This window comes from Centroberyx gerrardi, chromosome 6 (assembly GCF_048128805.1).
Source record: "Centroberyx gerrardi isolate f3 chromosome 6, fCenGer3.hap1.cur.20231027, whole genome shotgun sequence".
In the NCBI taxonomy this organism is placed as follows: domain Eukaryota; kingdom Metazoa; phylum Chordata; class Actinopteri; order Beryciformes; family Berycidae; genus Centroberyx; species Centroberyx gerrardi.
In genome coordinates, this window is record NC_136002.1 from 3,464,583 (window position 1) to 3,480,037 (window position 15,455).

Here is a 15,455-nt window from a genome sequence, read left to right on the forward strand (position 1 = left end):
ACCCATAGAAGTGGCAAAAAACAATAAAAATCATATGTCATACTATATGGAATAGTTACATTAAATATGAAGTGAAATGTGGCCTATTCTATAGCCTTGAAATGAAACATGGTCCATTCTATAGCCTTGAAATAATGGTCCATTCTAAAGCTTTAGTACGCTTTATTTTGCAAAAAAAAGAAAAAAAAAAGAAAAAGAAAACAGCAGTTGCATTTCCATTTGCAGCTGATTCCTCTTTATGTGCATTCTTTAATTTCACTTGTGTAGGCTACTACTCAAACCTTGAAACGCATGCGTCAATAAGGGTTTTATTTTGAAAGTTATGACCGGAAGAGTAATTTATTAATTGTAACTGGCTTGACGCTGGTCCAGCTGGTGCAGCTATGTCGGTGTTGCTCTCTTTCGCGGCAGGAGTAATTGCCTTTTATATTATAGTTTACTATAACGTCTTCAGAGGAGGGCGGTGTACAAGTTCTGTAAAGCTGAAGGGGAAAACGGCCATAGTGACAGGTAATGAGAGGCGAATTCGTGCTTTCACCTAACCCCGGTATGCAGAGTTTCACGCCCAACTCCGTTCAATAATCTTGCAATTTAATGCTGCCTTGGTTATTAACAAACGTACACACATCGTAGAACACGACTTAAGAGCTTTTCTGACTCGTTAGGAGCCGCTCCTCAATTCGGCATACATCCCATAGACCAGGTAACTTAGCTCTTTCTCCAATAAAATTACAACTCTTATAACTGGTCTGCTTGTTAATCCCACTGCCTTCTCCCAATAAAATACAACGTGGTGTGCAGCCGCAAGCAGTGCGAACCCGTTCTTAGAGTTATTATTAGAGTTATTGAAATAAAATGCTGCATGATGGATCGTCTGTACGCCGAATTTACCAGCAGAGTCTAATAATATGTAAATGTTCTTACGTTATGTTCTACGAGGTGTTTTATGTGTCCCGATAAGCGAGGCAGCATGAACTTTATACACTTTTGAATGGAGTTTGGCCTAAGTTTATCTCCATACTAGAGTTGTGTACAGTGCTTCACTTGTCAGGTGTTGTGTGTGGGCTGTGTTCCTCTTCAGGGAGCAACACTGGTATCGGCAAGGCCACCGCTCTGGATCTGGCCAGAAGAGGAGCCAGGGTCATCCTGGCCTGCCGCAGCAAGGAGAGAGCCGAGGCTGCTGCTTTTGACATCCGAAGAGTAAGAGACAGGCACAAACTTACTCATATCATTTCCATTTATTATAGTGGATTGGATCGGCAAGGTATTCTAGTGCAGAGGTTCCCAAACTTTTGCACCACCCACCATCAGCAAAACATAGGCTATCATCCACCCACATACTGTGCAAGGCATATCGCAATCTGATTTGGATAATACTGTTATTAAATAATCAAGATATTGCTTCATTCCCTTTATCCTGTTAATTTTATTCAATTTATTGCCCTTGTAAGTATTCAATTGCCATTTAATATTCAGTGTCGTCAACATATATTTCAGTAAAATCAGTCAATATTTCCTTATTTACACAGTAATGGGGGAAAAAAGTAGAGTCTGCACAACAAATCAGCTCCCAATGATTTATTGAGTGACTGATGTTTGGGCCCCCTGGCCTTCCTCAGAATGTCACCAATATATACACCTTACCTGAGGTCAGGTGACAGATTGAAGTGGCCACTGCATGACATTTAAAGTGCCATGTGCTATCAAGTGCATGAGCAAGGCAATTATGCACACAAGATTAGGACAATTACATACACAGATATGGCAAACGGCAATCTTTCTGGTATCTTATATGAAAACTTTTGGATGTGACACCTCTTAAAACCACAGACCAATTTTCAGAATTTGATGGACAATTCATTTGATCACAATTCATAGCAATTGCAATATTCAGCAATTGCTTTTTTTTTGGTCAATGTTGTGCAATTCTAATAGATATAGCTATTACACAAACATTCTTATCCAGCCTTAATGTCCTCCAGGAGAGTGGGAACAATGAGGTGGTGTTCATGCAGTTGGATCTGGGGAGTCTGAAGTCCGTTCGCCGCTTTGCTGAAACCTTCCTGAAGACTGAACCCAGACTGGACCTGCTCATCAACAACGCAGGTGATGATGCTGAAAGAGCACATAATATTCTTTTTCATGGGAAAGTTGTAGATGATAAAACAAGGTAGCATTTTACTACATATATTGCAGTCAAATTGATCATAACAGCAACCTTTAGCGCTACTTGCATTCTAAATATCTCCAGTGACGTCGATCATAGTGTAAAAATGAAAACTATTGGAACCATTGGATCCAGCTGTCAAAGTCATTCTGACGGTTATTGCTATATGACCGAATGCTGCATCACTTTCACATAAGTGATCCAAGCACCAATCAAATACCCACTTTTCCATACTGGGCATCCAGGTCTGATGGGTCCCGGGCACACCGAGGACGGCTTCGGCATGGCCTTCGGGGTCAACCACCTGGGTCACTTTCTGCTCACCAACCTTCTACTGGAGCGGCTGCAGCAGTGCGGCCCCAGTCGCGTGGTTAATGTGGCTGCACTACTGCACCGCTTTGGCGCCATTGACTTTCCTCTGCTGGCTTCTCAAAAGGATTTAGTGTCAGGCCGGTCCACGTGGCACAACTTTAAAGCCTACTGCAACAGCAAGCTGTGCAATGTGCTCTTCACCAGAGAGCTGGCCAACAGGCTGGAGGGCACCAGCGTCACCTGCTACAGCCTCCACCCAGGTCAGTGTCACCGGCATGTTTTATAGGATTTCAGTTGATGTAACACGCCCTTTGGTGGCCATATTGGAGGTCTACTTACATTTCTGTCCTGTTTTTGACTGGGAACTGATCATTTTGTCACTGATACATCTGATAAATTTTGTGTTTAGATAATGTCAGCTTGTTAGTTGGCTAACTAAGCATATTATCTGGTCAGCTATCACTGTGTTATTGTAAACACATTTGCTTTGCATAGCAGCTAATGTTACGTGGAGATTAGCTAGTATTGGTGAGTCGTTGCATGCTAACTGTAACATTAGTTGATAAATTAGCTTGCTTGCTAGTTAGCTAGCTAACAAGCCAAAAACCTACAGTTTGTTCAGGTTAACTGAGCTGACTCTTCTCAAGCTACAACTCAGAGTGTTTTGGAGTAGAGACTAGGGCTAAAGACAAGACAGTTTACTGTGTCACAGTAACCTACATTTGGAAACAAATCCACCTCATCAGACTATTCAATTTTACTATATTACTGAACTTATTACTGAACTGACCTACACCTACACGACAACAATATCAGCTTGGTTAAAGGACCATTCCAGCAGGAGATTTTGCTCTTTTTTTTTTACTCTCATTTTTTACCTCCATCTGTATCGGGAACCTCACAGAATAGCACAGTCAAGTAATTCAAAGTCCCTGGGCACCTTTACAAGGATGTGACCCAAAGGAGAGTCTGGAGCACTCGGATAAAAAAACCTGCTATTGGCTGATCTTTGGCCCTCAAAATGAACCTGACAGCAGATGTTGCAACTGGAAGCTCAGCATTAGACGTCTACGAAGTTATTAACAGAATGCCGAGTTCTGTCCTCCCATCAAATTTGGTATACTTGATCAGATCATTTGTGTTCTTCCACAGGAGTCATCTATACAGAATTGTGTCGCAATATGAGCCTGTGGCAGCAGCTCCTCTTGATGCCCGTGGCCAAGCTCTTGTTCCTGGACCCTGAGGCGGGATCCCAGACCACCCTGCACTGTGCCCTCCAGGAGGGCATGGAGCCCTTCAGCGGACGCTACTTCTCTTCTTGTGCACTGCATGAAGTGGGTGCCAAGGGGCGCGATGACGCCTTGGCCAAGAAGCTGTGGGAAGTGAGTGAGAGGCTAACTGGCTTATCCTAAAAGACTGAATCCTAATCCAGAAACTTTTTTTTTTAATAATTATGGACTTCTGTGTAAAAAGTAAAAAACTTCAGAGGAATTTGTGCCTTATCATAGACCTCTAAAGGCTTCCAAAGTTCAAGCTGTGGACTGTATTTGTGTACGGTCTTTTGAATTATGATGGGACATTTAACAGTGCATACCATTACTTTGTCTGTTTTTTTTTTAATCTGTCACATGCTTCATGTCTTTGTCACATCTTCCATAAAGTGGGCCGGAATGATCCGGAACGGCGTTCCGGCACCTTCGATTAATAAGTAAATAAATCTGATTGGCAGTTTCATATATAATAATGTCAAGCGAGTTCACAGGGCTGCCAACTCTCACGCATTGACCGTGAGACTCACGCATTTCACACGCTCTCACGCCACAAGTCGCAGTGAAAAACAAATTCATAACTGGTAACGTCGCGGCGCGTAAAGAGACACTGACAGCGCACAGACAGACAAGACAGAGCAGCACCGTGCAGCAGAGAGTTATTCAGACCATCTGAATAGCGAGAAATATACACAAATCTATTATATTGTAATTTATTCCCATGCATGGTGCTCAGAGTAATCTCAGTCAGCGGCTCTTCTGCGTCTCTCCCTCTCCTCTCGCGCCGTGCGCACGCAGGCAGGAGTGAGAGTGAGTTACTATGGTTACGGGGACGCTCTGTGTCTCTGTCGCTCTGAAACTTTCTCGCGATTCCCAATAATAGGTTTTTCGGTTAGTATGCCTATGCAAAATCATGATAAGCACCTCAATGCTGAAATCTAGTAATATAACATAATTTTACATTTTTGGTTAACATTATACAGGGTTGCTGTTTCTTGACTTAATCCAAGAGGTTAAGTGGTGTAGAAATGCAGGAAATTTGTTTTAAATTACTATTTTTTTCTGACCCCCCCACCAATTATGTATTTTAGCCCCCCCCCCCCGGGAACAGGGTTCCCCCACCTGCCAAATCCCACTTTAACCCCTGCCTATCAGCTATCAAATTCCAGTCATTCAGGACATTCTCTTTCTCAAAATAACTAGGTAGCCTACTCAGGATGAGTGTGCAGAAAACACAATTATTTATATGTGGCACGTGCTACACTATTGTATGTATATTGATATTGTTTACAGCAATGCGTTTTATATACAACACTTTTCATTCAAAGGAAATTTCAAAGTGCTACAAAAAATAAAAATGCAAAGACAATTAAAAGCAAGTAAAACAGAACAGGTAAATGTTTTTTGCCCATATTCAATATCTTTAAATTTGTCAATTTTTATGGCAAAAATTCTATTCAGTGTTTCCGCCAGAATTTTCTCAGATAAAAGCCTCTGAAAGAGCTTTTAGACCATTATGCAATACTAAAAGTCTCCACTGAAACCCAGACTGATGAAATTCTTTCATCAGTCAAATTCCGCCAAATTCTACACACACACACACCTCTATTCAATATTCACTTGTGCAAATAGGCACATACATGGTACATAATAATGACATCTTAAACTATTTAAATCATACACAATATTCTCAGGTGTGAGCAAAAGTACAGGCCTGCAGTGCAGTATTGTTTAATTAGGTAAAAGTTCCAGCAACACGTTGAGTTGTTAATTATAATACATTATAATTACATGAAATTCTCTGATGCCATCAGAAAATGTCATAATACACAAAAGTGCATCATGAATCTGGTATGAGCAGATTATGAGACTGTTATAACTTAAGCAATGTATTTACCACTGGGGCCTGTATGTGTGTTTATAACAGCACAAGCATTGTCATGCAACAATTACAGTACTTAACTCATAATAAAGTAGGTGCTTACAGTGCGTCATGCCTCACTTACAATGACATAGTTCATCTCACTTTAAGCAACATGATGAGTTTATGAAGAGATCATCATCATGCCATACTAATAAGACATTTACAGCTCATAGTAAATGGAAATGCATGTTGTTCGTCATCTCTAATAACACTTTAGATAATATGAGTTCATAAATTGCAAATAAGATATTGTAGCACAGCAATAAGAATCCCACAGCTTATAATACATTTGATGTCTTATAAACAAAAGAAACATATACAGTAGCTTCCAGTGGGAAATACATGACTTCTAACAGCCTTATAACCTGCCCATACCAGATTCATAATGCATTCTAGTGTATCATGACATTCTTGACAGAGTTATAATACTATTATAATGTTCTTATAATGCACATGATGACTTATAATGTGTTATAACCAACAATTTCAGAGCATTTCAGAGTGAGCTGCTGGTCCAGGAGATTTATGCTGAGGATGTGAGGAAGGGGAGAGAGATAATGATTATTAGTATGGAGAGGGTTGGGATGCACATTGAACATGCTTTGTAGAAATTGTGTTGCCTAATGCTGCTATGGTCGGCAAAAAGGCCATTCACAATGTAAATATAAAGGCAAGTAAACTATGACCTCCAGTTGGTGATCATCATTCGGCAAACAACCACCAATATGAACAAAAATTAATTAAAAAGCATTAATTAACTTAATATGATGCATACTATGAATTTACCTCATATTTACCTCATAAAGTCTATTTTACATTTTAAAAAGGTGGATAAAGTGAGCTGTCTGTCAAAGATTCTGCTAAGAAATCCTCAAGTAAAAGATGAGAATCCACTGGTGTGGTAGAAATATCTGGTGTCCCCACAGGGGGGCAGTAGCGTAGCGCGGCTCCAGCAGCAGCAGGCGCTGCGTCTCTCCATGCTGCTCCTTGCCGTTGTTGCTTGGAGCAAGGTTGTTGAGGACCTTAACCCGGCAGACCTATGGATTCTGTTCATTATGAGCACTGATTATTAACACGGGTAGGCATGAAAGCCGGGTCAGTTGTGTGTGTTAAGAGAGGTGCTCTTGTAATTACTCAGTAGGACGTTCTTTGGTGCAGGCTTCTCCTTTAACCTCGGCGTTGGTGGGGAGGGCTGCACCTCCACGATCGATTCCTATCTCCTGCCTTCGCCATCCCTATGTGTCCTCTTTCTTCACCCCCACCCCCCACTTCCTCTCCCTCTCTCTGTTGCACGCAGAAGGGAGGAGTGCTAAACTTGAATCCTCCTTGAGCAGCAGCACCGATGACAACCTCTCCTACCTCGTATTTTAGAAGGGCCGTCCCGGCGAGCGTCCGAGTTCAGCGTCGACCCAAATGAGCCACACAAGTTTTCACAATGTAATGTCATGGCACGGTAAAAAAAAAATCCTATTAAAGCAGCTTTGGAAACTTAGGTTCGAATTTCACGAAAACGCTCCAAGATCTATATACGAACGAGTGGTACCTTACGCTGTCCGAGTAAGATTCTGTTTATTTGTACATTGTCAGATGTCAAAGCGGATTTCTACTGATCTCCTTGAAGAGCTGCAGCCGTTGTTACGATTCAAACCCTGTTCGGTGTAGTCTAGTCTAGCATTAAAGCTGCACTAGGCAACTTACGTACGTACAGAAATCCTGTAAGGTGAGGTCAGTAAACTGCACACAGCTTGCTCATGTTCACCAACCAGGCCGGTCTGAGATGTTTTATACCAAAGGAAGAGAGACGAGAGGTAAAAGGTCTAATGCTGGTGAGTCCAGCTTTCTCTGGACGGAGCGCTGCTCACTGCTGTTTAGGAGACAGTTTGGATTTCACAGAAGCTTTCCCACCAGTGACCACACTGACACCAGAATTTAATTTGGGTAAATAGGGCGAATCTACTGCGTGATTGAACAATCTTCTCCGTTACAGCCACACTTTGCGATCTAGACTGATAAGATGGGTGTATTTTTACATAAAAGTCTGTCCGAGTGCAGCTTTAAATGAATTCCATTCATAGCAATCACACCTGTAATATAATAGTATAGAAAAGGCAGGAGCTAGAACAAAAATGCGTGAAGACTTCATTTCCTGGAGGCTAGAACAACAGTGCTGTCGCAGGCCAAAGGTCTCGCAGTCTCCTAACTCAGGAGTCTGTACTTACCTTCCTAGATCTATAGTCCATAGATGTTCTGTCACTCCAGCTCCACTCTCTGGTTTGAGAAGCAGGACATTGATGACTTGTGTGTTGTGTTTGCTTTGGGCAGACTCCAGAGCACCGCAGTACTTAGCGACTGGATTAGTGCATCAATTAGGCAGCGACTGGATGCATAGAGCGATGCTGATTGATTTCGATGCTGTGGGAAACTGTGCAAGTTGTTTGTGTGGGGACAATATCAACACATTAGACTGGAATCAAAAGTGACGCCGAGCCGAGTCCGTGTCCGCGCGGCGGGGTTCGGAATGGATGAGACATTTTTGCCACTTTTGCTCCAATGCTGCCAATGACAGAGTTCACCACCTTTTTTAGCTGTAAATCTATATGAGGCAAACTCACAGTATACATCATAGTAAGCAGTATCAAACAGTGAGGGTAGGATCTTTTAAGGGAAAAAAAACAAAACATAAATGAAAGCTTTTCTGATAATATAATGTTCTTATTGGTGGTTGTTTGCCTTATGATGATCACTGACTGGAGGTCAGAGTTTACCCTCCTTTTTATTTACCACTACATCACTGGTTGTATGATTTTTTATTTATTTTAAAGTAACAGTCAGCGAAATTTTCATATTAATATATGTCTGTGTTGCTACTCTCTATCACCGACTGATGTAACACAGCAGTGATTCAACCTGTAGCCAGTTCATGAAAGCTTTTCCATCTACAGAAAGTCAAACTGCATCAACAGAAAATCCAAGGAAAAAGTAGTGTAGTGTCACAGTACTGGACACACTGTTTGATTGACAGGTGATCTCTGGGAAGTGCAGTGCAGAAACACCACAGCGATGAGCGCCGAGCAACAAAGATGGAGACAAAATAAACAAAATAAAAAAGCACACACACACACACACACACCCTTTCCTATCAAATGTACACTTGCAACTCAAAAACCACAGGAGCGACATCCAAGCGAAGAAAGATAGACTCCCTCCACTCATCTGATCTGGAAGAATGACCACAAGCGCTCCGACTGTTGTTGTGCAGCGTATGCTGTGTATTAAACACATCAGTAGCCCCTGTACAAGTTATTTATGGCATTTGTGTAAGTATCATTCATTATTATTGCGTCAAAGGGCCGGCTGCTTTCTCATCTCGCTGTAGCCGAGTGTGAAGAGAGATGGCTGAAGCTCCGTGATAGATTTTTTGGCGAGATGTTTGCGGTGTGTGTGTGTGTGCGCACTGTTTCAGCACATTTTGCGGTTCTGCTTCCCTGGAAGTCTTTTGACGAGTGTGTGTGTGAGTGTGTGTGAAGCTGTCATTTATAAAGTGTAGTAACAGGGAGCAGGTGGGGAGCCAATTTTCCCACGGGGATCATTCAATAAGTTTCATCTCACCTCTTCTCTTTTAGAATGAGAAACCGCTAAAAGGTGTTGGTGAGGAAATAAACAGCGAGGGGGTTGCTGGTTGAATTTGTTGCCGCAAAGTGTGTGTGTGTGTGTGTGTTTTATGTTTTTATTAGTATCTTAACACTAAAATAGTTGCTTTATGTCATTTTCTGATCATTACCCCGACCTCATAAGGAAAAGGAATGATGGTTTTGTATATAAGTCATTTGAATATCTCTGGAAGTACACATATGTTTGTGTGTGTGTGATGTGGATTGAAGACAAAGAAGCAACAAAGACAAGTGTCGGTAAGCTCATATTCGACATGAAATCCCTCCCTGTCACCTTTTTCCTCCAGATACTCCTCACTCTTCAGCGCGAACACACACACACACACACACACACACACACACACACTTCCACCCGTCCAGCCCTTATCAGTAACAGTGGGAGTGTCGATAAATAGAAGCATCCTCTGGGTCTTGTTATTTCCTCCGCTGCAATTAACGTCCCCATCTGCTAACCTGTGATTAACGGTGTTTACTGATACGCCGCGGCGTGTTCGACTGTTCGAGTTGCAGCTCACACCTTCCTCTCCTCTCCCCAGCCCCGCCCACACGCAGCCCAGGCTGTCAACACTGACTACAGCAAACCCGCTCTTCAGGGAATCCTATTACTTTGACACCAATGATGGAAAGTTGTTTGGTTCATCTTGGAAATAAGGCTGGACCAATATGTTGTTTTGCATATTTCAGGCCAATTTTGTTAAAGGTGCCATGTGTCGCATTTTTAACGATCCATATATCGTCGTCAAATTAATTGTGACACTCTTGTATAGTTACCGTAAAGAAATGGGACTGTGGTGGAGATGAGTGTTAGCCTTTATGTATGTTGGAAGTGATTTTTCCCTCCTTCCACCATCTGCCGTTGCCAGAAACTCTGAAAGCTTTAGCTCCGTTTGCTCTGGAAGAACAGCGCCCTCTTCCTGTTTTGTGCCGTAAAGCAATCCAGCAGATTTCCCTCCAAATCCGACCATGTGGCTCACCATGTAAAATGCAGAGTAGAGGCCAGTAGAGGCTGTCAATCTTCTTCGCAATGGTCTTGGCAATGGCAAAAGATTCCTCCGTGACCACAGGTAATCAATGTTTCTTGTGTTGGTGTGGGAGGATTTTACTCAACAGGCTGTAAAACCTGCAGCAAAACCTGCCTTAAGGACCTGCTAAACTATTTCATTAGTCTGGGTTTCAGTGGAGAGTTTTAGTGTCCCATGATGGTCTAGATGCTGTCTCAGAGGCCTTTCCACCCTGACAAGAATACAATCATGGGGGAAACACTGAATACTTGGAGTTTTTTAGTTTTTAGCATAAAAATTGACACTTTTTAAGATTTGTCTGTTGACACAATATATCGTCTATCGGCAGCTTTAATAAAAACAATATCGCTATCGGCCTTCAAAAACCAAAAAAATCCAAGGTTTTCATTTTGCAGATGCAGTCTGGTGGGACGGGGTGGGAGTTTTGGAGTCTTGATTGATCTCGGTCCATGTGTTCGTTCATTCTTCTGTCACGTGATATCGCACACAGCACTTATCCGATTTTGATGATACTCTGAGAAATGATGCATCTCACCACTGCGTTCTGGCATTGTCGAAATTACACCGATTGGTCCGAGGGTGGCGCTACAGCTACAAGTCAAACGTAAAAGTTTGAATGACCAGTCGTATCTCTCACACAGCAACGTGGAATACCACGAAATTTGCTTCACAACAAACACTAAAATATGAAATGACAAGGTTTTCACGTCATGGTATCAAAATTTCATCTGGCCTGCAAACAAAGCCAATTTAACTGATCAATTTTTCATTTTGTGCGAAATCACTACATCTGTCTCATTGTGCAGAAGTGTTAATAGAAGTTTTAATGATGTTAAAAATGTTCCTTCTTCTTGCTCGTGTTTTAATTATCCTGCCTGTTACCCACTGTGTCTAGAGGCAACAAGGAACAGACGTGTAGCGAAAGCAAACCCCAGCTTCATAAAGGCATCTTAAACATACATTCAATCACATCACTTAGGTAAATGAGCCCACTCCCATGCTTTTTGCAATTTGCAATAATCTAATGAGAAAATGCTGCTTGCTGAGCGGAGACTGTGAAAAGCCACATAGCAGGGAGGTTACTGCTGTAAAAGCTATCAATTAGAGAGGAACGATAGATTTCTTTTGGGCCAATATGGTTACTAATTGCCAATTAGCTGCACTAAAAAAATGCATTGTCTAGTTTTATTTGTGTGACTTCCTAAGCCACTGAGGCTTTATTTCCTGATCGTAAAAAAGTCAACTGTTGCAGAGGTGATGCCGCTTTGCCTTTGGGTGCTTTTGCTGTTCAAAATGGGGAAAGGAGATGGTAAGTTACAGGGCTGCACCTGTATTTGCTGATGTACTCTGACAATATTGGCCTTTTATTAAAAGTTGGGACTCTTCCACGTCACGTCATGCTTTGATGAAGGTGTTGTGGACCAAAAGCTTGACCTAATAGATGTAAATTTAATCCATGTAAGAGTGCATAAGATGTTTTCCATCCTGACAAAAACATTGAATCCTTGTCATTTTTTTTTCTGGCATTAAATTGGTCAAATTTAAAGATAATGAATATCGGCACAAAATGTCAGCTGTCGCCAGCGTTGACGCAAAGCATATTATCATTATTAAAAACCCATATCGGACAAACCCTGGTAAACAGGTCCTGCTTTTTTTCCTCTGTCAAGGTTATATACAGTAGTTGGCTTGCTACAGTATGTAAACATGTCTTAAATGATCATCTGGATGGGGGAAAGCAGGGAAGGTTACAGCCCGAGAAAGATGGATGGAGAGGCAGCAAACAAAATCCAAAGCGCTCTAATGATGGACGCTCCGGAAAAGAGCTCCAAAAGACTAAATAGACAATGGGAGGAACACTCATCTCTTCAAGTCGCATGCGAAAACAAGTGGATCTAATATCTCTGTCTGAACGAGATTCGGCGTGCGTGCGCGTGTGACACTTCAGCAGCGAAAAAAGCACTAAAAGAACTCCAGGTATGTGTGAACCTTTGTGAGGTTCTGGAGCGCTGTTGGGGGCGATGTTGACACCAACACAGGCTCCTCAAGGCTGCTGGTTTTGTGTGCTTTTCATTGAAAATTGATTGAGAAATTCCGCAGGAGCGCCGCCATCGATTAGACGCCGTTTGTGCCGCGAAGAAAAGCCAAACATCCCTCGCCGCGCTCGCCGATCGAAGTCGGCTATCTACGCAATTAACACCGTCTTGGATGTGAAAAGGTGCGCCGTATGTAGGTGTGGGCTATTTTCCCTGGAGTGTCGTGGAGGAATCCTGTTGCCTTTGCGAGGCGGGCTTGTTTACACAGATCACTGTCTGTTTTTCTTTCACTTATGACATTTTGAGGTCAGCATTAAGGATTAGACCATTTACAATGAAGGCCTTGAAACCCCACTCTTCGCTGGGAGAGATTGCTGTTTTGAGGTGGTTGAGAGCAACCGCAACACAAACATACACAAACAAAAACACTTATAATAACACAAACACTGTCAGCTTGGCATTGTGCTACAACTGGAACGTGGATTTGACCGATATTGGTTTTTGAAGGCCGATACCAATTATTGTGGAGTGAAGCTGACGATATTTTGTGCAAATATTCAGTATCTTTACAATTTGACAGGGTGGAAAAGCCTCTGAAACAGCATTTAGACCATCATGGGACACTAAAACTCCACTGAAACCCAGACTAATGAAATTCTTTTAGGGTTAGCAGCTCTTTAAGGCAGAGTGACCCACCACACCTATTCAATGGTAGGGAAACTCTGGGATACATTACACCTTTAAATGAAAAATGAACTTACAAAAAAATTAAATGAATAAAGAAAATGTCACTGCAGGTTTCCCAGTTTGTTTTTTCTGCAGCTGTGGTTCGTTAGGAACCTCCATCATATCAGAGGTGGACGACACTGACTGGCCGATATGTGATATTTAATAAAAAGGTATCTGATCGCTGATATCTGTCTAACCTGAACTGGAACCACGGCCAAGAAGAACCAATGGGACAGACGGGAGACTACAATACAATGGCTCCTTCTTTTGGTTGCCTCTTCATTTCCGCACCACTCTTGATGCTCCCCTCTCAATTCCCTGCTAATTGGCTGTAATTGTTGCAGCTGTTTTTAGATTTATTGCTTGAATACGTCTACAGCGGCGGCCTCTTAAGCCTGCATTTAATTTGGGGGGACCGTCCTTGAATGTATGCGACGCGGGATTCGGAGGAGTGGGGGAAAGGGGAAATTGGGAAGCAAACTGCACCTGAGTTGCGGGACGAGTGCCCCCCCCCCCAGCTGGGCTCTCAATTGGATTTACTCCTTGTAGATATTTGGACGGGCTATGAATCTGGCAACCGCTGTAGATGAGCCTTGACAGAGCCACCTGGTGCACCTCCTAGTCCTCTGTCAACGTTTTCATCTAGAGTCCCGTATCGCATTTGGACGAGTGTATGGATTAGCCCGCTTTGAAATAGGACAGATGGACATGATTGGGTATTTTTTTTTGTGTGAGTGTGTGTGTGTGTGTGTGTGAATCAAATGTGTGTGTGCGAGTCTGTTGTTTTGTGTGTTATTTCTGAGTGTGTTTTGTGTGTGTACGCAGAGCGAGTGAGAACCGGAGCAGAGGTTTGCGTGACAGCGTTCACATTCAATACTGTACATCTGTCAGTGGGGATGGGGGGGGGGGGGCGCTCTCAACAAGTGTATATGGGAGGGAGATGTGTGTGTGTGTGTGTGTGTGTGAGGAGTGAGGACCCGCACCGCCCCTCCCCCCCTCCCTCACTAGCTGGGGAATGGACAGCAGACGATGTAGAAGTCATCGATATCAGTCACTCGCTATCGATCGACCGCCGTATTGATTGGGAGGGGCGGTGTGTGCGTGCGTACATGTTCGGGTGGTGGGTCGGGGCTGGGGGGTGGGGTGTGTTGGTGGGGGTGGGGTCATAGGGGCTGTCCTCAGATCCCTGGCTGTCCCAGTCATTGTTTATTTAGGGTCACAGGCCAGCCCAGTTGTCTGCGGGACGGCCTTTCATGGGAACAAGCGGCTGAAGTCGATACTCAAGGGGAGGGGACTTTTGGCCTTTCAGTAGCTGTCAGTCACAATTAAGCCTCCAGTCTGGGCCTGGTGCAGTGCAGGGAGGGGAGAGAGTTAGTAGGCCAGGTCAGTTCGGGGAGGGGGAGGGGGGAAAGGGCATTGTCTGGCATACAGTGCTGTGAAAAAGTTTCTACACCCCTTGAGTTTTTGCACAATTTGTCGGGCTACAAAACGATCTTAAAATGTTTCTTTGACTTTTTTTTTTTTTTGTCTGAGACCTATACGATGTTTTCCATTACACAGTAATGAGAAAATTCTATATATTTTTATGAAGTGAGAAATGTCAAATAAATGAAAAATAGGGTGTGCAAAAGTAAGTGCACCCCTTATTTCATTAGAGCTAAATTGTGTCACTGACAATATTTGATCAACATTTCATGTAGTGGAAGGGTGGAAGTAACTAATTACAATTGCAAATTACTTGAGTAGCTTTTTCGAGTCATTGTACTTTCTTGAGTATTTTTTGAAATCAGTAATTTTCACGGAATTATTGTGCTTTCCTACATTGTAAATCCCATCCATTAGAGTTAAAAGACTCTAACCACTTTTTACTTGTGTGGATTTTTGCAGCAGGAATTTTACCTCTCCTCAAATTAACAAACTGTATCCACAACTGTATGCGCCAGGTGCGTCGGAGGAGAAGGATAAAGTAGAAATCTGTAGACTCCCGCACACTGTCTTCACTTACAAGAATTTTATTGGATGACACAACGTTTCGGTCAAGTGACCTTTGTCAGGTATCTGAATAAACAATGCAATGGGGCCTGTATATATCGGGGAACAGGAAATAACATGGTCCAATCATAGGGCCAAGGTAATCAGGTAACCTCATGGAACAGATCAGTGCCTAGTGAGAAAAAAAAAAAAAAAGTCCATCCAGGTGGCAAGGTATGGCAATCAAACAATTAATCAACAATCAGAAAAGTTTTTTTTTTTAAACATCCATAAATCTATACATCCAATATCAAGACTCCAAAAAAAATATATAATATAGGAGTAAAGACCACAA

General features: G+C 42.6%; 1 protein-coding gene across 1 annotated transcript; it reads left to right on the forward strand.

Moving 5' to 3' along the window:
* Window positions 1–340: 340 nt before the first annotated feature.
* Window positions 341–4,242, forward strand: LOC139929301 (dehydrogenase/reductase SDR family member 13-like). The gene is made up of 5 exons (XM_071922150.2): window positions 341–510; window positions 1,082–1,200; window positions 1,983–2,106; window positions 2,413–2,739; window positions 3,632–4,242. Exons 1-5 carry the CDS (start codon window positions 384–386, stop codon window positions 3,889–3,891), a joined length of 957 nt encoding a protein of 318 aa, XP_071778251.1. The 5' UTR covers window positions 341–383; the 3' UTR covers window positions 3,892–4,242.
* The last annotated feature ends 11,213 nt before the right edge of the window (window positions 4,243–15,455 follow it).

Excerpts from the sequence above, each read along its gene's own strand:
- LOC139929301 (XM_071922150.2), top strand. The coding sequence starts at position 384 with ATGTCGGTGTTGCTCTCTTTCGCGGCAGGAGTAATTGCCTTTTATATT. Across the intron at positions 1,201-1,982 it reads CTGCTTTTGACATCCGAAGA|GAGAGTGGGAACAATGAGGT; the intron begins GTAAGAGACAGG and ends AATGTCCTCCAG. Across the intron at positions 2,107-2,412 it reads CCTGCTCATCAACAACGCAG|GTCTGATGGGTCCCGGGCAC; the intron begins GTGATGATGCTG and ends CTGGGCATCCAG.